Source organism: Pituophis catenifer, unplaced genomic scaffold, assembly GCF_029215685.1.
Source record: "Pituophis catenifer annectens isolate HBS135680 unplaced genomic scaffold, rPitCat1.0.hap2 SCAF_2, whole genome shotgun sequence".
Classification (NCBI taxonomy): Eukaryota; Metazoa; Chordata; class Lepidosauria; order Squamata; family Colubridae; genus Pituophis; species Pituophis catenifer.
In genome coordinates this window covers 294,432,211-294,453,510 of record NW_027256882.1, presented here as the reverse complement: position 1 = coordinate 294,453,510, position 21,300 = coordinate 294,432,211, and the positions used below count along the sequence as shown (strand labels likewise).

Here is a 21,300-nt window from a genome sequence, read left to right as displayed (position 1 = left end):
CCTGAGTCCTCAGGGAGAAGGGCGGTATAGAAATCCAATATAAAATAAAAAATAAAAAAAAAAAAATGTGATACGCGCGAGTGAAGCGAGCACGCGAGCACGGCATGTGCACTTCCGAACCGGTAAGGTAGGTAAGTAGATTTCACCTCTGCTAGAATCCCCACGTAGTCACAAGCGAGTTAAGTGGCGTTGACTCTTATCTAACTCTTAGCAGGTGCTGACCATTAGTTGAGAAGATTGCTGGGCTCAGGAATATCATTTTAATTGAACCTTCACTAATGGACTTGGACAGGAGCTACCTTCATCCTTGTCCATCAGATGTGGTCCAATTGCAGCTGAAGACCTCTTGCATTTTGGCACTAAGGATGCTAAAATAGTCCTCCTCACCTTCAGGTGAGAAGCATTGGGTGGGTGAGCATTGTGTCACCATTCAAGGCCATGACAGGGAACGGGGGGGGGGGGGTAAAAAGAGAGTCAAATTTGAGACCGCCAAAGAGCAGCTAGAAGCTTCCAGCCATGACGGACAGACGGATTCCTTTCTTCTCTCTCGTCTTATCCTAAAAAAGAGTTTTGCAGTGGAAAAATCAGGGAAGCTCATCAGAATGGAATGAACATACCTAGATTTGGGATGGTTTTGGAAAATACAGATAGTCCTCGACTTACAACCACAATGGAGGCCCCAAATATATGTTGCTAAGCGAAACGTTTGCTAAGTGAGTTTGTCCCATTTGACGGCTTTCCTTGCCACGTTTGTTAAGCGAATCCCTGCAGTTTGTGAAATTAGCAACACGGTCGTTAAGCGGATTTGGCTTCCCCCATTGACTTTGCTGCTCAGAAGGTCGCAAAAGGGGATCATGTGACTCCGGGGCGCTGCGACCGTCGTTAAGTATGAACCAGTTGTCAAGCCTCCGAATGTAAATGGCGTGACCGCGGGGAAGGGTGCAACGGTCGTAAGTGTGGAAAACGGTCCTAAGTCACATTTTTCGGGGCTATTGTCACTTCCAATGATTACAAACTGTGAACTGTTGTAAGTTGAGGATTACCGGTACTTACATACAGGTTAAAACGCATAAAGAAATTGTAATTACACTTCAATTATAATTGGATTATAAATTATGAAAAAGGGGAGCTGATGGAACCCTATTAACACTTGGGGGGGGGGGAGAAGGAATCTTGATCCAGCCAACTCAGCGGCTGACATTCTCTACACGGCTGGTCCAGAAAGATGCTGGGCAGAGATGGTGTGGGGGGTGCAAATCAGAGGTGGAATTCACTTACCTTCCCTACCGGTTTGTAAATGTGAGTGCACGCGCCACCTGTGCACATGCGGAGTAGTTGCGCATTACATACGGTGGGCAGAGCCTCCCGCAGTTGCCGTTAACCGGTTCGCGCGATCCGGAGAGGACTGGCTGAAACCCACCACTGGTGCAGATAACCAACAATGTGAATTGGTCTCTCCACCCGTCATCCTTAGTGAAGCCTGCAAACCAGCATCTGCACTTCTTGCGTCGGATGAGGAGAGCACATCTTTCTCCTTCTGTCCTGGCCACTTTTTACAGAGGCACAATTGAGAGCATTTTAACAAACCGCATCCCTGTTTGGTTTGGTGGCAGCAGATAGAAAGTCCCTAGAGAGAGTGGTGAGGACAGTGGAGAAGATTATAGGAAGCTCACTTCCCGTCCTTCAGGATGCCACTTATAAGCGCTATGTGCTTCGAGCTCCAAGCCTTGTTAGAGACCCCCACGCACCCACTCCACGGTCTGTTTCTGTTGTGAGGCCACACCTGGAATGCTGCTTCCAGTTTTGGTCACCACATTACAAAAAAGATGTTGAGACTTTGAAAAAAATGCAGAGAAGAGCAACTAAGATGATTAAAGGCCTGGAGACTAAAATGTATAAAGAACGGTTGCAGGATTTGGGTTTGGCCAGTCTAGAGAAAAGAAGGATTGGGGTGGGGGGGCATGATAGCAATATTCCAATATTTGAGGGGCTGCCCCAAAGAAGAGGGGGTCCACCTATTCTTCAAAGCACCAGAAGGCAGGACAAGAAGCAATGGGTGGAAACTAATCAAGGAGAGAAGCAACCTGGAATTAAGGAGAAACTTCTTAACATGGAGAACAATTCACCAGTGGAACAGCTTGCCACCAGAAGTTGTGGATGCTTCATCACTGGAAGTTTTTAAGAAGAGACTGGACGGCCACTTGTCTGAAATGGTATAGGTTCTCCTGCTTGAGCAGGGGGCTGGACTAGAAGACCTCCAAGGTCCCTTCCAGCTCTGTTCTGATTCTAAAACAGGGGTCCCCAAACTTGCTGACTTTAAGACGTGGGGACTTCAACTCCCAGAATTCCCCAGCCACCCATGCTGGCTGGGGAATTCTGGGAGTTGAAGTCCATATGTCTTAAAGTCGCCCAGGTTGGAGACCCCTGTTCTAAAACTTCAGAGCATCTATCTGGGCTTCAGTCAAGGAAGAACAGTGTTAGCAATCTAATCTGCCTCCTTCCAAGGAAGAGCCACAGCTTAACTGTGCATTATCCCGAAATGTCTTCCTTGGAGTAGATGAAGGTAATTCTAACTTCACCTGTCGAAGGGGTCAACAAGCATCCTTCACCGTCATTACCTGGATTAATGCCCGATTGCAATCATGCAATAGAGTTCTTGACTCTATTTTGCCAACAGCTCTCTGAGCAATTTGGCATCTCCTTCTTGGAGAGAGATTTATATTGCTCATATCACTCTGGCTCATTCTCGTGTGACTCACAACCCCATCGAGCCGCGATGAAAAAGCTATAAATATAATGAGCAACAATGAATTAGCCCTAAGACTATCTTTGAGTGCAAACTGGGCTATTTGGAAATCGCAGGGGTGAACCAAAAGGAGGAAGCTTGACCCGGAAGAATCAGGTTGACCTGTCCATCAGGACAAGGCACGATGAGGACCTCTTCGTGGGGTTCCTGGTCATTCCCAGCCTTTGATCCAGACTCTAGAGTTGTTTCTCAGCACAGACCAAGTTCTCTTGTCAAACTCAGGTGAGGGAGTTTACTGAAGACTCTTTAGATTGGGGTCCTTCATGCTCCCTGAGCTTTTCTTGCAAACATTTCATGGCCCAACCAGGTAACATCATCAGTGCTAGAAGGGAGGCTGGTTAATGGAGGGGAGAAGGAGAAAGGGAGGTGGAGGAGGAGAAGGACTGGGGGGGTTTCCATATTCTTTGAGCTTGGTGGTTTTCTTGCAGACGTTTCATGACCCAACCAGGCAACATCATCAGTGCTAAGGGTGAAGGGTTTCTGAGGAGGAGCCGGAGCAGTAGGAGGAGGACTGTGGGGCCCTTGGTGCTCTCTGAGCTTAGTTGTTTTCATGCAGACATTTCATGACCCAATTAGGTAACATCATCAGTGCTAAGGGTGAAGGGTTTGTGGGTGTTCTGTCCCCGTCTCACACACGCACACCAGCAGTCGACCAAGAGTTAAAATAAACCAGCAGACAAGAATTTCCTTTGATAACAGAATTGGCAGCAGCCCAGTGGCTGCTTGCCAAAAGTTTTTACTTACAAAGGGAGGTTTTTCTCCTCCGTCCGAAACATCAAAGTAAGTCCACAAAAGCCAAAGAATAGTCAAGTCCAGTCCAAAAATCAATCCAAGCAGAGCATATAACAAAGTTCCAGAAATGCAGAATGACTTGCTAGCTTTCAGTTTTGTTCGTCACAAGGCTTGACTGGCCACCACACCCCCTTTTATCCCCTGTGGGGTGTGGTTCAGTGACTCAGCTTAATCTCTGGCACGCCTCTTCCTCTGCTGTGCGCGCTTATCTCTGCGACGCTGTCGGGGGTCCAGCCAAGACTCATCTCCATCGCTGTCCAACTGTGGCTGCTCCGAAGTGCCTGGCCCCTGGCCTATCTCTTGGCCTTCGGAGGACACCTGAGGCATTGCCAGAGAGGAGGGTCCTGGAGAGGGAGGCCTTGCCAACTCCTCTCCTTCACTTTCGGAGTCTTCTCCCTCTGATAAGACAGGCTCGGGGGGTCGGAGTCACAACAGTGGGGAGGAGGAGAAGGAGAAGGAGGAGGACTGTGGGTTTTTTTATGCTCTGTGAGTTTTCTTGCAGACGTTTCATGACCCAACTAGGTAACGTCATCAGTGCTAGAAGGGAATGAGGTTTTCTGTCATTATATATCATGGTTTGTCCTATCAATATTGGTGGGACTGTGGATTTCTTCTCCGTGCTTCCTTGAGTAGGGCTGTCTGCTTGGTTATTTGTCTGGAGTTAATCCCTGCTTATCTGGGTGTTGGCTGCTAGAGACGATGTATTATAAGGTCAAAAGAGCAGAGAGAAAACCCCGCTCCCTTGCAGCACTGATGATGTTAGCTGGGTTGGTAATTTCTCAAAGCTGTTGTAACTTTGAACCGTCACTAAACGAATGCTTATAAATTGAAGGCTACCTGTAGTGTCATTCCTGAGAGGTTACGGGCGTGCAGCTCTGCCCATAGCTCACCACAGCCCAAGACTGGTGCCACTGGAGCTTGAGAAGACTCTCTCTGAAGGAGTCACCATTAAAGAGAGGATGTCCTATGATTGTCCTTCAGAGGTCTCCTCCTATAAAGCAGAAGCTCCTGGTAGAAGGGAATTAAGCAGCTGATCTAGAGAAAAGAAGGACTAGGAGAGACATGATAACAATCTTCTAATATTTGAGGGGCTGCCACAAAAAAGAGGGGGGTCAACCTATTCTCCAAAGCACCAGAAGGCAGGACAAGAAGCAACGGATGGAAACTCATCAAGGAGAGAAGCAACCTGGAACGAAGGAGAAACTTCCTGACAGTGAGAACAATTAACCTGTGGAACTGCTTGCCACCAGAAGTTGTGGGTGCTCCATCACTGGAGGTTTTTAAGAAGAAACTGGACAGCCACCTGTCTGAAATGATAGAGGGTCTCTTGCTTGAGCAGGGGGTTGGACTAGAAGACCTCCAAGGTCCCTCCCAGCTCTGGTATTCTGTTTATTAAACAGTGGGACGGTTTGCCTTCAGAAGTTGTGGGTGGTTTTGTAAAATGTACAAAACCATCACTGGTGGTTTTGAAGAGATTGGACGATACACCTAGCCTAGCCTGGCTAAGTGGCTCAGCGGCTGAGATCGGAAATTCGGCGGTTCAAATCCCTAGTATAGGTCTCCTGCGTGAGCTCGGGGTTGGACTAGATGACCTCCAAGGTGCCTTCCGACTCTGTTACTGTTGAAATGGTATAGGCCGGTGTACAGCTTGAACAGAGGGCTGGACTAGAAGACCTCCAAGGTCCCTTCCAGCTCTATTCTCTTCGGAAATCTGCTTTCTCACCACGAAACGGGACTTGTGATGGTTTTGTACATTTTAACTGCCATCTCCTTACCAATGTTTGCCAGTCTCCGGGCCTCAGGGAATCGAGTATGTTTTGGCCTCGGGGCAAATAGACCTGCTACTCTTGTCTGAAACCCTGTTGTGTTTACGTGTGTTTTTGTGTGTGTGTGTTCATTTTGTCACCTCAGGCAAAATCGGCCTCAGGGCCTATGAATGAAGGCCTTTCTTGTGGGCTCTGCCAATATTTCCTTCAAAACAACAGGCCCCACAGGCAGGGAAGGTTCCAGTTACAGATTCAAAAGCGAACTTTATTTCAGTTTTGAAATATTTACTCCTCACAGACTCGCATCTCAAACCGAATTTAAAATATCGACTATATCTGTGTTTCTCAACCTTGGCAACTTGAAGATGGGGGGACGGGGACTTCAACTCCCAGAATTCCCCATTCTGCCTGGCTGGGGAATTCTGGGAGTTGAAGTCCCCCCCCCCATCTTCAAGTTGCCACAGTTGAGAAACACTGAACTATATGATTAAACTGTTTTGCTGGTGTATCACACTTATATCTTAATCACAATTGAAGCAAATCCTTGGAAGTTGACAGAAGGTAGAGAAAATTATAGCATCCATGGCAGAAAATAAAACAAGGAAACTGTCAGCATTCCAATTTATGATCTCCTCCAGCGCTGACATGAATGAGAGAGGGAGAAGCTTTGCTTTAATGCTGAGATGAACTTTTACCTAGTTTCCTGCTCCTTAGTAGATAGCGTTACCTGGGTGATAGAGGGAGGGGGGAATTCCTGTGAATAGAAAGTGCTTGGGACGAAGAGATGGATCTGCACGATGGCCAATGAGACATTGGGGTTGAAGAACGGAAAGGGAGGGGTTTAGAAGGAGGTGCCAGTTTTGGCTGCACAAAGAGTTCAGGGATGTCTTTCTTTCTATTCTTAAATAAAGAAAAGATTCATTAGAGACCTTGCGTTTGAGAATGAAGTTTATTTAAGATAGCAGCGAAACCTGACAGAAACAATTGAAGAGAATGATGATGGTACCAGAGTCCCTAGGGAGTTGGGCGGCATAGAAATATGATTAATTAAATTAAATTAAATTACCTAGTTCGGTCATGAAATGTCTGCAAGAAAACAACTAAGTCAGAGACCCTCAAGGACCCCACAGCCCTCTCCTCCTCCTCCTCCTTCATGTTCTGTCCCCGTCTCACACATGCACACAAACAGACAGCCGGGGGTTAAATAAACTGGCAGACAACCAATTCTTCTAATAAGACGCTTGGCAGCAACCCAGTAGCTGCTTGCCAAGAACTTTACTCATAAACAAAATACACACAGTCAAGAATTGTCCATTTCGTAAAATAAATCCAAGGCCGATAATGTTGTTTCCAAAGATGCAATGTGACTCGATAGTAGTTAGTTTTGTCCGTCACAGAGTCTGAATGGCCACCTCACCCCCTTATATCCCCTGTGGGGTGTGGTCCAGTGACTCAGCTTAATCTCTGGCATGCCCTTTCTTCTGTTGCGCGCGCTTATCTTTGCGACGCTGCCGAGGATCCAGCCAAGACTCATCTCCCTCATTACTGTCCACCTGTGGCTGCGTGGACGTGCTTGGCCCTGGCCCTATCTCCTGACCTTCAGCGGACACCGAAGGCATTGCCAGAGAGGAGGGTCCTGGAGAGGGAGGCCTTGCCAACTCCTCTCCTTCACTCTCAGAGTCCTCTCCTGCCAATGACACAGGCTCAGGTAACGGAGCCACAACACTTCACTTTGCAACCCACCCAGCCTCCAGCACTGATAATGTTAACTAGTTGGGTAATGAAACGTCTGCAAGAAAACAACCAAGCTCAGAGACCCCCAAGGATTCCACAGTCCTCCTCCTCCCCCCCAAGCCCCCCTCCCTTCTAGCACTGATGGTGTTACCTAGTTTGAGTCATGAAACGTCTGCAAGAAAACAAGCAAACTTAGAAACCGCTAAGGACCCCACCGTTTAACCCCGAGCTGCAAATATTCTCTCCCATGGGTGTTTTAAAATCTTTTCATTTCTTTCTTTCTTAGTTCCTTTTTTCTGGGCTATCTCTGAAGCAAGAGCAAGGCCTCTGGCGTTCTCTCTTCCCCCATGGCTGAGTTTTAGCCTTTTTGTAATTTTTTTTTCCCCTATTTAATCTCCAACAATTGGATATGTGTAATTAGTCGAGATGAGCAAATGGCAAATTTGCATTCCAGAGCTTGTTAAATGAGCACAAGGATGAATGGCTGGCGTGTCCTTTAATGATCACAGGCAGTTTCTCGCTGGCTCATTCCTCTGTCGTACGTTTTGAATTTCTGGTGCTCTGAGAACCGGCTGCGCCACACAACCCCAGGTTACGCAAGCACCTCTCAGGGTCCTCGGCATTCTTTTTACCGAGTCAGAGACTCAGTGAGGTCATCCAATCCTACCCCTGCTCAATGCAGAAACCCCAAGTCAGGGGGTTCTAGTCCCACCTTAGGTATGCAAGCTGGCTAAGGGGCTTGGGGCCAATCACTCTGTCTCTCAGGCCAACCCTCCTTACAGGGCTGATACAAGTGTGTGTGTGTGTGTGTGTGTGAGAGAGAGAGAGAGAGAGAGAGAGAGAAAGAGGGAAGGAGGGAGAGAGAGATATGATAGGGAGATATAGCGATAGATAAAGATTATAAAGATAGATATGGAGATAGATAGAGATGGATGGAGATGATAGAGATAGGTAGGTAGGTAGGTAGGTAGGTAGGTAGGTAGGTAGGTAGAAGATAGATAGGTAGGTAGAAGATAGATGACAGATAGATGATAGATATTTATTTATTTTATTAAATTTCTATACCGCCCTTCTCCCGAAGGACTCAGGGCGGTGTACAGCCAGAAATAAAACCATGACAATATAAAAATTAAAAGCAATTTAAAACAATTAAATAAATTGGCCGAAAACTCTAATAAAACAAGCCATTAAAATAGTAAAATATTATTATTGATAGATAGATAGATAGATAGATAGATAGATAGATAGATAGATGGATGGATGGATGGATGGATGGATGGATGGATGGATGGATGGATGGATGGACGGATGGATAGATAGACAGACAGATTGGTTAGTAGATGGATGGATAGAAGATAGATGGATGGATGGATAGATACCTTACAAAGAACCAGCAGAGACTTAGTTAATTGCTGCCTTTTTTGGAGGCAAGCTCTGGCAAAAACAGGAGCCCCCCCCCCCCTTCAACTCTGCATTTGTCTCCTTTCTCAAAATCACCCGGTTTCAGCCCCTGCTTGATGACCCCTTATTGCCCCTCTCAACCTCTCTCCGGCAGGAGGAGAAAGAAAAAAATGGGTCAGACATCCCACCCAAGGTCCACGTTACTTGCTTGTAAGGGAACCTTCCCCCTCGCCCTCTCACTCTCTCGCTCTCTCTCCTGCCAAAGTGAATTTGCCCCAAATTAACATCCATTTTTTTGAAACAATGGAAGGGGAGGCAAGTTCGGCGGATAAAACAGGAGTTGATTGAATGAAGAAGCTGCCCAGTGGAGTATAAGTTAAGTTCTATTCTTGGTACATTCCTGGGGCTACAATGCACAAAAAGAATTAGGGCACAATTCTAATATGCTAATACTGGAGTTGCCTCTTCCCAAAAGCATCGTTTTAAGCAAGTGACGGGATCTCAGCGCACCCAGCACAAATGTCCGACTTAGAACAGTTCATTTAGTGACCATTTGAACTTATAATGGCGCTGAAAACAGCGACTCAGGACCGTGTTTCACACCAACGACCATTGCGGCCTCCCTGTGGTCACGTGATCAAAAATCCAGACACTTGGCAGCTGAGCCAGTATTTACAACGGTCGCAGTGTCCCCGGGGTCACCTGATCCCCTCTTGCGACTTTCTGGCAAGCAAAGTCGATGGGGAAGCCAGATTCACTTAACAACGGTGTGACTCACTGAACAACTGCAGTGGTTCACTTAACTGTGGTGAGAAAGGTCGTAACATGGAGCCAAATTCACTTACCAACCGTCTCCCTTAGCAACAGAAATTTGAGGCTCAATTGTGGTCTTGTATAGCCAAGAAAGAAGGCCCTTAACATACTTTCTCAGATTTATTTGGTACACAACCTACAGTATCTATCTATCTATCTATCTATCTATCTATCTATCTATCTATCTATCATCTACCTGTATCTATCAACTATCTATCTATCATCTATCTCTATTTATCTCTATCATCTATTATCTATCTATCTATCCGTCCGTCCGTCCATCCAGCTATCTATCTATCTATCTATCTATCTATCTATCTATCTATCTATCTATCTATCTATCTATCTATCTATCTATCTATCTATCTATCTTTCCAGCTATCTACCTACAGTACCTACCTACTTATCAATCAATCAATCAATCTATCTATCTATCTATCTATCTATCTATCTATCTATCTATCTATCTATCTATCATCTATCTCTATTTATCTCTATCATCTATTATCTATCTATCTATCCGTCCGTCCATCCATCCAGCTATCTATCTATCTATCTATCTATCTATCTATCTATCTATCTATCTATCATCTACCTACGTACCTACATACCTACGTAACTACGTAACTACCAATCTGCCTACCTACTTTCCTACCTACGTATCTAACTACAATTTCTCTCTTTCTCTTTACCTACCTACCTACCTACCTATCTATGTATCTACCTACCTACCTATCTACCTACAGTATTTATCTATTTGTCTGTCGGTTGGACTGTCTGACTGTCTATTCCTGCTTGAGCAGGGGGTTGGACTAGAAGACCTCCAAGCTCCCTTCCACCTTTGTCATTCCGTATTCTAGTACCCTGTCTCACCTTCCCCCAAATAACTCCTGGCCACCGAAACACGGCCTGCTCCAGGTTTAGGCGTGAAATAACGCCTTGCTTAAATGGAAGAGAATCTGAATTGCGCAGGCACTAAATCTAGGTTTAAGGGTGGAGAAACCATTTGAGAGCGGCCTATATCAGGAGGGGGACCCTGGCTAGCTCTTTTCTCTCTTTCTTTGGTGAAACGTTTTCCCATCTGCTCGCTTCTCCAAGGCGATGGGAGATGCTTTTGACTGACAAACAGCTCCTTGTTCAAAATGTTGGCAAGGCTTCAGGTCAGAGATGGGGAAAGGGACTTGGCCCCCTCCAAGGATGCCATCAGCCGCACCATAGAAACACAGGAAAACAACCGCAGGAAAAGACCCAGCTGTCCTGTCCATCTGCCCTGGGAGTTTGTTTTCTTTGCTTTTTAGTTTGCAGGTAAGGTCCTCAACTTATGACCCCAATGGAGCCGAAAATTTTGGTTGCTGAGTGAGACAGTTAACCTTTAAGCGAGTTTTACAACCCGTTCTACAACCTTTCTTGCTCCCGGTTCTTAAGCGAATCAACGCAGTTGTTAGACGAATAACCTCGTTGTTAAGTGATTCCGGATTCCCCGTTGACTTTGCTTGTCAGAAGGTCGCAGAAGGGGATCAGGTGACCCCCGGGATGCTGCCACCGTCATAAATACGAGCCAGTGGCCGAGCATCTGAATTTTGATCATGTGACCATGGGGATGTTGCAACGGTCGTAAGTGTGAAAAAAGTCACTTTTCCCAGTGCCATTGTAACTTCGAACAGTCACTAAATGAACTGTTGTAACTCAAGGACTACCTGTATTCTATTCAATCCATAAACGAACTATTCTGTTGTCATTCAGGACAATCCAAAGATGGGGGAAAGGACAGCAATGGATGCCTTAAGCTTAATTAACCCAGTTTTCCCTCTTTTAACCAATTTCCAAAAGCTCTAATCCAGTGTAAGGTATTCCTGGGCATCCCTTTTGCCCTTCCCGGATCCCAGATTGGTGTCCGATGGGAATCATGAAAAGACATTGTTGACTCAGGGAGCTTAACCTGATTAAACATATATAGGCAACAATTAAATATGAATCAATGTGTGTGGCGGCAGCCAAAAAAGCCAATGCAATCCTAAATTGCATTCACAGAGGGATACAATCAAGATCGTGTGAGGTACTAATACCACTCTATAAAGCCTTAGGAAGACCACGCCTAGAGTCCTGCATCTAGTTTTGGTCACCACACTATAAAAAAAGATGTTGAGACTCTAGAAAAAGTGCAGAGAAGAGCAACCGGGATGATGAGGGGACTGGAAGCTAAAACATATGAAGAACGGTTGCAGGAACTGGGCCTGGCTAGTCTAGTGAAGAGAAGGACCAGGGGATGCAGGATAGCAGCCTTCCAATATTTGAGGGGCTGCCCCAGAGAGGAGGAAGGGGGCCAAGCTGCTTTCCAAAGCACCTGAAGGCCAGACAAGGAATAATGGATGGAAGCTGATCAAGGAGAGAATCAGCCTGGAAATAAGGAGAAATTTCCTGACAGTGAGAACCATCAACCCATGGAACAGAAGTTGCCTTCAGAAGTTGTGGGAGCTTCATCCCTGGAGGCTTTCAAGAAGAGACTGGGCTGCCATCTGTCAGAAATGGTGTAGGGTCTCCTGCTTGGGCGGGGGGTTGGACTAGATGACCTCCAAGGTCCCTTCCAACTCTGTTAATCTGTTAAGCAGCAGCAAGGCCCCAACCAGATGGCGGGGATTTGTGCGAGATAAGTCAATTAATAGGGTTTGCTAAGCCTGCCCTACAGCTAAACTGGATATGAAGCTACTACAGAGAGGAGGCAACGGAGGAGAAGGAGGATCCCTTTACACCTTCTGTTTATTGCAGAAATGAGTTAATGCAGAAATTAACGCCGCTCAGCCTGGCGCAGAAGATTATGGTCGCTTTTCCACAGGTGAAGCGCTGCTCGCTTTGCTTCCGGGGCCTGTAGCCGGCGGGACACTCACAGTCCCGATTCAGATGCAGGCTGCCAAGTCTGACTCTTCGATCACCTCCGATGAGCCCGATCGTATTTACCTGGCACCTTGCGCGTACACAGTACAGGTAGTCCTCGATTTACGACCGTCCCTTTAGCGACCATTTCCAAATGGACACGTCAGAAGAGGGGACCTCACTCTTACTTGTTAAAGCAAGGATCAGCAATGCAGCAGCCAAGCCTTTTATAAATGTTGTTGAATTTTGTCCTAATATAAAATATAAACGAAGGAGTGGTGCGGTGGCCTAGAGGTGGAGATCTCCCCTCATAATCTGGAGGCTGGGAGTTTGATCCTAGGTAGAGGCAGATATTTCTCTCTCTGGGCACAATGGGAATGTATCTGCCGAACAAAACTCTGCATTAGCGACAGGAAGGGCATCCGGCCAGTAAACCCTCAGCTCCATTCAGTTGCTCAGACTCCACTCCGCAGGGGATTATGGGGTTGTTAAAAGAGGAGGAGGATAAAATATAAATGAAGCTAAAGATAATAACTAGAGAAGGGAAAAGACGGAGGAAGGAAACGTGGGGTAGAGGAGAAAGGGGGAAAATACCCTGTTTCCCTGAAAATAAGACATCCCCTGATAAGGCGGGACATTGCAGTAGTCCCGCCTGGACTACTGCAATGCTCTCTACATGGGGCTCCCCTTGAGGAGCACCCGGAGGCTCCAGCTGGTCCAGAATGCGGCTGCGCGGGTGGTTATGGGAGCAACGGGGCGCTCCCATGTGACCCCCCTCCTGAGCGAGCTGCACTGGCTCCCGGTGGTCTTCCGGGTGCGCTTCAAGGTTTTGGTTACCACCTTTAGAGCGCTCCATGGCTTAGGACCTGGTTATCTACGGGACCGCCTGCTACCACCAATAGCCTCCCACCGGCCAGTACACTCTCATAGAGAGGGGCTCCTCCGGGTGCCGTCGGCCAAGCAGTGTCGACTGGCGGCCCCCAGGGGGAGAGCCTTCTCTGTGGGGGCACCTACCGTCTGGAATGAGCTCCCCCCAGAGATACGGAGGATCCTGGATCTACGCACCTTCCATCGTGCTCTCAAAACTTTTTTATTTCAGCAGGCTGGCCTGGCCTAACTCTCCCTTTTAAATTTTTAAATCGTTTGATTTGTTTTATAAATTGGGTGTTTTAATTTGTGTTTCGGCCAAAATATTTAATAATTTTAATAGATTTTTAATGTTTGTATTATCTGTATTTTATCTTGGCTGTTCACTGCCCTGCGTCCCCCGGGAGTAGGGCGGTATAGAAATTTGATAGATAAATAAATAAATAAATAAATAAATAAATAAATAAATAAATAAATAAATAAAAAAGAAAGAAAGAAAGAAAGAAAGAAAGAAAGAAAGAAAGAAAGAAAGAAAGAAAGAAGCAAGCCCAATCGGGCTTTTGAGCGCATGCGCTAAAATACCCCCCTGAAAATAAGCCCTCCCCAAAAATATTTAAACGCATACCCAGCTGGTCCCTGCCATTTCCTCTGGTTAGGGTTAGGGAGACAGAGCTGGAAATCAGGTAAGACGGCAAGAGGAACCCCGTCTTGCTCCACACGCCCCAAAATAATAAGACCTCCCCAAAAATAAAGTCAAGCACTTATTTTGGGGTTCAAAAAAATATAAGACAGGGTGTTATTTTCAGGGAAACATATATATATACAGTATAATTGCAAAAAATTAAAATCTCGGGTGTTTTCCCGCGTCATTATAAATAAGTTGGTTAAAATATTTAAAATCCTGGTTAAAATCCCAGCTGAAAATCTTCTAAAAATGCTTACAGAGCACTACAGTATAATTATATATATAATTAGTAAGTACTAGCCATTGGTGTAACAACCAACTAAACATCAGAATCCAAAGTCAAAATTTCAATTTTTTTCTGCCTGTTTTGAGTACGAAGTCTAGAAGCCGTCCCCAACTAGAAAAAAGAACCACATACATTCTTTTCCTTAATTAAAACAGTTAATTTTGCCCTCTCCGCCAGCTCCATCACTTTTTCCATCCGTTCTTCCGCTGTGGGAATTGACGTATGCAATTTGCGCATAAAAAAATTCTGGCTGCAATCAGCATACGTAATAAGAAAGATCCATTTTATTTTTCAAGGTCTTTATCCAGCCGTCCTAACAGGAAAAACTCTGGTTTCAGTTGTACGTTTCTTTTGAAGATCTTCTGAATTAGAGGATGAATCGGGGGCCATAGCACAAGTCAACCACATAGGATAAACAACAACAACAAAAAACCTTCTTGATAATTATATTTCCACATGGACTGGTTGTGATTTATGGAAGGGTCATTGGGGGGGACATGAAGGTCTTGATCTGGGAGGGGAGGGACCCTGATTCCAAGGCAATTGGTCAGTTCAACCCTGGGGAGGGGGGGTCTTGGAGAGAGGAGGTCTGTCTTTGACTCTTGGGACAAAGGCAGGATGGGAATATAGCAGGGATTGGGGGTGGTTTCCATAATGAGAGAAAGAGACAAAGAAAAAGAAAGTGAAAAAGAGAGAGAAAACAAGAGAGAGAGAAAGAGGGGAGAAAGAATGAGAAAGAGCCAGAGATTCAGAGAGCAAAAGAATGACACAGAGAGATTGAATGAAAGAGAGAATGGGAACGAATGAGAAACAGAGTAGAGAGAGAACATGGGAGAGAGATAGAGAGAATAAAAGAGAACAGGTAGAAAGAGAGAGAAATAATGAGAAGCAGAGAGAAAGAAAAAGAATGAAAGAGAAAGAATGAGAAACAGAGAGCGAGAACATGAGAGAATGAAAGAGAGAACAGGGAGAAACAGAGAAAGATACAAAGATACAAAGAGAAGGAGAGAGAAGGAGAAGCAGGAGAGAGAGAATAGGAAAGAGTGAATAAGAGGGAGAAACAGAAAGAGAAAGAATGAGAGAGAAAGAATGAGAAAGAGAGAAAGAGAGATGGATGAACTGGGGAGCTCAGTTTGATCTGCCCGAGTCCAGGAGAAGCGTGTGCTGAGCAGAGAGGATCAGGGCCGGAGCTGAGTGATCAGCCCAGCATTTTCCCAACCGCCCCTCGTTCAGCTGTTGCCAGGAGCGGAAAAAAAAAAAGCAAATTTTTGGATTCACAGTTTGGCAGCTCGGGGCCAGAAACCCTTTCCAATTAGCCGCCGATCACGTCCAGGGGCTGCCAGGCTCTGTCCGTGCTGAGGAAGAGATCCTCGGGAAAGGAGGAGAAGAGAGCAGTTGGGACTCGGTGTACGTGTGTGTTCTCAGCCAAGCGTCAGAAATCTGGTCCGCCCCCTTGGCTGGATAACAGCCCCCATTGGAACAATTAAGTGGCCCCAGATGTTTAATAGCTGCTCCATTAAGGCGGACGGAAGGCAGAGGCAGAATGACAGGCTGCATGTTAATGGCATGGCCGGTTCACTCGATGCTTCATTACCTCCATCCAGGTCAATCCACCCTTAATCAATCAGAATAGAGCTGGAAGGGACCTTGGAGGTCTTCTAGTCCAACCCCCACCCAAGCAGGAGACCCTACACCATCTCTGACAAATGGCAGTCCAGTCTCTTCTTAAAAACCTCCAGTGATGAAGCTCCCACCACTTCTGAAGGCAACTTCTGTTCCACTGGTTAGGAAGTTTCTCCTTAATTCCAGCAGACGCGTGTTTCCCCGAAAATAAGGCCCTGTCTTATATTTTTTTGAACCCTGAAATAAGTGCTTGGCCTTATTTTCGGGGAGGTCTTATTATTTTGGGGCGTGGGGAGCAAGATGGGGCTTCTCTTGCCGTCTTACCGGATTTCCAGCTCTGCATTTAAATATTTTCAGGGAGGGCTTATTATCAGGGGATGTCTTATTTTCGGGGAAACAAGGTAATTTTACCACCGGTTCACCGCGCGCCGAAAATGCCTTCTGTGCGTGCACTTTGCTCACGTGTGCAACTTGCATGCATGTGCATGGCTTAGAAAACGTGGCTAAATAGAACAGCATAGCTGTCCTGCAGGTCGCCACTACCGATTTGCCCGAATCGGTGAGAACCGGCTGAATAGCACCACTGAATTCCAGGTTGCTTCTCTCCTTGATTAGTTTCCATGCTTTGCTTCTTGTCCTGCCTTCTGGTGCTTTGGAGAATAGGTTGACCTCCCTCTTCTTCTTTGTGGCAGCCCCTCAAATATTGGAAGACTGCTATCATATCTCCCCTGGTCCTTCTTTGCACTAGATTAGCAAAACCCAGTTCCTGCAACCGTTCTTTGTATGTTTAAGTTAAAGTACCTACCAGCCACAAAAGGCTGCAGATAAAGCCACAACGGGCCCAGATCACAGCCACTCTTTCTTTCTTTCTTTCTTTCTTTCTTTCTTTCTTTCTTTCTTTCTTTCTTTCTTTCTTTCTTTCTTTCTTCCTTCCTTCCTTCCTTCCTTCCTTCCTTCCTTCCTTCCTTCCTTCCTTCCTTCTTCCTTCCTTCCTTCCTTCCTTCCTTCCTTCTTTCTTTCTTTCCAAAAATTTACATGCCGCCCTTCTCCCTAAGGACTCAGGGCGGCGAACACAGATTAAAACATACAATAATAAAAAGGTAACATAATTAAAACCCAGTTAAAACAACAACAATAAAATAATAAATAATAAATAATAAATAGTCTTCCTCTCCCCTTGAGTAGGAGCTGGTGAGGACGTGCCATCGTTGCCAACCTGGGGAGGGGAAGGGCCAAGGGGGAGGGGAAGGGGAGAGGGTGAGCCGAAAGTCATCCGGTCTTTGATATCTGGCACATTAATTGAACAGCGTGTGCTAATCACTCTGCACAGATGCCAAGCGCTTCCCGCTGGCTGGCACATTTCTCCAATCGGCTGCATTTCCGGTTCACCCGGGCGTGTCCTGTGAGTTGCCATCTGTGGCAAAGGCGGGAGACGTTGTGAGGCAGGGGGCTGAAGCTGTGGGGGTCTGCACAGCAAAGATGTTCGTATTGTACATTTAGTGGTGGAAGAGAGTGTTTGTAACTCAGGGTTGAACTGAACTGTGGGGCGCCTGGCGCTTTCTGAGCATGGTGGTTTTCTTGCAGATGTTTCATGACCCAAATAGGTAACCTTATCAGTGCTAGGAGGGAGTGGTGTATATAGAGAGGAGGAGGAGGAGGCCTGTGGGGTTCTTGGTGCTCTCTGGGCTTGGTTGTTTTCTTACAGGCATTTCGTGACCCTACTAGGTAACATCATCAATGCTAGAAGGGAGGGAGGTGTATGGAGAGGAGGACTCAAGAATTCTTTGCTTTCCCTTGATTGCAATCAAGAGCCCGCCATAGGACGCTGACTCCTTTGTCTTGAATTTTGAGGAGGTTTTAGCATTCCATTACAGCAATGCTTGGATTCATGGAGCTCTTGGCCTCGGAGATGATTGGTTGCAGAGAAATTGGTTGCTGTTCATCTCATCTTCACAGAATAACAAGAGTTAGAAGGGACCTTAGAGGTCTTCTAGTCCAACCCCCTGCTCAGGCAGGAGTCCCTATACCCATGATGGCGAACCTATTCCTTTTTTGTCTCTGCATATCCGCTCCAGTCACGTGGCATCAAATTATATGCTCTGGTAATCAAGAGGAGCACATTATCCGAATAGGCTGCCCTCGGGGGTATGTTGCGGAATTGGGAGGAAAAAAGGATGGCAAAAGGGGAGAATAACATCCCTCTCTCAGATATGGCTGAGTCCAGTTTCCAGCTTTTGAATTTTGAAAACTAACCTTTGGTATGGATTGGGAAGAAGGGAGGGAGGGAGGGAGGGAGGGAGGAAGGAAGGAAGGAAGGAAGGAAGGAAGGAAGGAAGGAAGGAGGAGGGATGGTGTGTGCCTGGAGAAATGCAGGAAGTAATGAATGCAACTCAGTGGAAGGAAGGCTGCTTAGTTTCCAGCAATCAATCAGAATAGAGCTGGAAAGGACCTTGGAGGTCTTCTAGTCCAACCCCCTGCCTAGGCAGGAAACCCTACACCACTTCAGACAAAAGGTTATTGAATCTCTTCTTAAAAACTTCCAGTGTTGGAGCATTCACAACTTCTGCAGGCAAGTTGTTCCACTGGTTAATTGTTCTAATTGTCAGGAAGTTTCTCCTTAGTTCTAGGTTGCTTCTCTCCTTGATTAGTTTCCACCCGTTGCTTCTTGTCCTGCCCTCAGGTGCTTTGGAGAATAGCTTGACTCCCTCCTCTTTGGGGCAGCCCCTCAAATACTGGAAGACTGCTATCATGTCACCCCCAGTTCCTCTTTTCTCTAGACTGGCCGAACCCAATTCCTGCAGCTGTTCTTCATACGTTTTAGTCTCCAGGCCTTTAATCATCTTAGTTGCTCTTTGCACTTTTTCCAAAGTCTCAACCTCTTTTTTGTAATGTGGGGACCAAAACTGGATGCAGCATTCCAGATGTGGCCCCACTAAGGCTTTATAAAGTGGCACTAATACTTTACATCAGGGGTCTCCAACCTTGGCAACTTTAAGGCTTGTGGACTTCAACTCCCAAAGTTTCTCAGCCAGCAAAGCTGGCGCCCACAAAGACAGCCTGCCGGAAACCAGAAGAGCCACTGGCGACAGTGCGCATGCCCACAGAGATGACTCTGTGTGCCACCTCTGGCACGTGTGCCATGGGTTCACCATCACAGCCCCAGAGCATTCCAGACAAATGGCTGTCTAATCTCTTTTTTAAAACCTCCAGGGATGGAGCACCGACCAGTTCTGGAGGCAACTTCTGTCTCCCTGATTAACTGTCCTCACTGTTAGGAAGTTTCTCCTTAATTCCAGGGTGCTTCTCTCCTTGATTAGTTCCCATCCATTCGTGTGGCTGATTCGTGTGGCTGAACAAGCCCTCCTGATGTGGAGCCTCCATGGAACAGCTGCTCCACATGCTATGGCTCCTGGGGGGGGGGCAGGTAGGAATGAAAGAGGGGGAAACTGGGCTGGTGTTAACCTTTATTGTGGTTTGCGATGGTGGTGAATACCTGTAGCTCAGGTGGAGGATGAGGGTGGAGGTTGGTTCTCTGAGCTTCTGGGTGGGTTTCCGACCATTTCGTTACCAGGCCAGGTAACATCTTCAGCGGAGTTTAGAGAACATGAGTGTCAATGTTCTTCTGCTTGTAAGGGCCTTGTGTGGTCAGTAGATCTGGTGGTGGAGAGATCATGTCAGGTGAGGGTCTTGTGATGGGGAGGTCACATCAGGTGAGGGTCATTGGGAGTTGAAGTGCTGGTGTGGGGTGGGGGAATCGTGTGGGTTGGTTGAGGGTCGGTGCCATCTCTCGTTGGCTGTGTGGTTGATTTGGGTTCTGAGGGGCTCGAAGGCTGGTTGTCAGTCAGTGTCTCTGTGGATGGGATGGTTTGTGGAGGCTTCGATGAACTCACGAGCGTGGCGGGTGGTAGAGTGGCCGATGATTTTTGTGTTGCAATCGAACTGGTGCCGTTTGGTGTCAGTGTGAGTGGAAATTAAGGCTTTGGGATCCTGGTGTTTTGACTGCCAACCGGTGTTTGTGGATCCCGGTTTTTAATTGACGTGGGGTTTATCCCACGTAGAATTGGTTGCAATCGTTACAGTGAATTTTGTAAATTAGATTGATTCTTTCATCCTTCTGTGCTGGATAATCCCTGGCAGAGTGTGGCTGTGGCTATTGTTGTTGTTAGATGTGTGGCTGTTGTTATTTCTGGAGGTTGGAGAATTCTGGCTGTCATTTCTTGTGTCTCCTTCTTTATTGCGGTTTCACCGATTGTGTCAATTTAGCCCAATTCATCACTCGGCAGTCCTGCACAAACCGATCCATGGAGTTAGTTCCCTAACCAGGTGAACCACGTTGAATCCAGTCCTGTTGTCGTTGTGGTGCCTCCTCTTTATCTTCCTCCATCGACCAAAACACACACACACACACACATTGTGATGCCAACTTTGCACAATCGTCCCTTGTTGTCTTTGCAAACGGGAAACGAGACGCTGACAACTTTTTGTTTGTCTCGTTGCAGGAGAAAAAGGGCCAGGAGGTCCAGAAAGGGCCCGAAGTGGAGATCACAAAACTGGACAAACTCCTGAATTTGGTGAGAGAACCGGCACCCAAAACCAGCAAGTGAGCCACATCCAACCTGCCCCTCTTCTCCCCGGCAGAGAAGCACCGGAATCCAGGCGTGAGAACGCTTCGTCCGGGACAACGGCCAGGGGTGGGCGGCTGTGCCAAAGGGGCCTCGGGAAAGACATTTCCAACACAAAGATTTTTTTTGTTCAAAGGTTTTGCATGCAGAAAAATAAAAGTGGAGATTTGACACCGTCCAGCTGCACAAATGTCCTCCTTTCCTGGAGGCCCAATTTTGCACAAAGAGCCAGTTTGCAATCCCTGTGCTTTGCCAGCCCTTCCCTCCCTCGGTTCAAGGATCTTGGCAAAATGGAGATCTGAACACTCAGATTTCTCTCTTTCTCACGCTCTCAGGTTTCGAGCAACCACCCTCTCTCTCTTCATCGCTAAAAAAATCTCCTTGGATTCAAATGTCAATTTGAGTCAATTCTCCATCATCCAGGTCATGGTTGTCCCAAAGGTGCTTTTTCCAAAAAGCAACTGGACTTTCCTGTTTATTTATTTTTTCCTTGAAAACGTTCGCTTCTCATCCAAGAAGCTGCTTCAGAACTCCAGTCGGAACCGAAGAAACTTCAGCTTTTGAATTTTGAAAACTGACTCTTGGTATGGGTTGGGAGGAAAGGAAGGAAGGAAGGAAGGAAGGAAGGAAGGAAGGAAGGAAGGAAGGAGGGAAAGAGGGAAAAGGAGGGAGGTGGGAGGAAGGAAGGAAGGAAATAGGAGGAAGAAAGGAAAGAAAGAAATGGGAGGAAGGAAGGAAGGAAGGAAGAAGGAGGGAAGATAGGAAAGGGAGGTAGGAAGGAAGGAAGGGGGAAGGAGGGAAAGGGAGGGAGGTGGGAGGAAGGAAGGAAGGAAATGGGAGGAAGGAAGGAAAGAAAGAAATGGGAAGAAGAAAGGAAGGAAGAAGGAGGGAAGATGGGAAAGGGAGGAAGGAAGGGGAAGGAGAGAAAGAGAGGGAGGCAGAAGGAAGGAAGGAAAGAAAAATGGGAGGAAGGAAGAAGGAGGGAAGACAGGAAAGGGAGGTGGGAGGAAGGAAGGAAGGAAGGAAATGGGAGG

General features: G+C 46.6%; 1 protein-coding gene across 1 annotated transcript in view; it reads left to right on the top strand.

The window, feature by feature from the left end:
- Positions 1–20,425, top strand: part of DNAI1 (dynein axonemal intermediate chain 1) — a 132,496-nt gene extending 112,071 nt beyond the window's left edge. Inside the window, exon 15 of the mRNA XM_070936022.1 lies at positions 20,144–20,425. Within this exon, the coding sequence (XP_070792123.1) occupies positions 20,144–20,248 (105 nt within the window). The 3' untranslated portion in view covers positions 20,249–20,425. The remainder of the gene's footprint in view (positions 1–20,143) is intronic.
- The last annotated feature ends 875 nt before the right edge of the window (positions 20,426–21,300 follow it).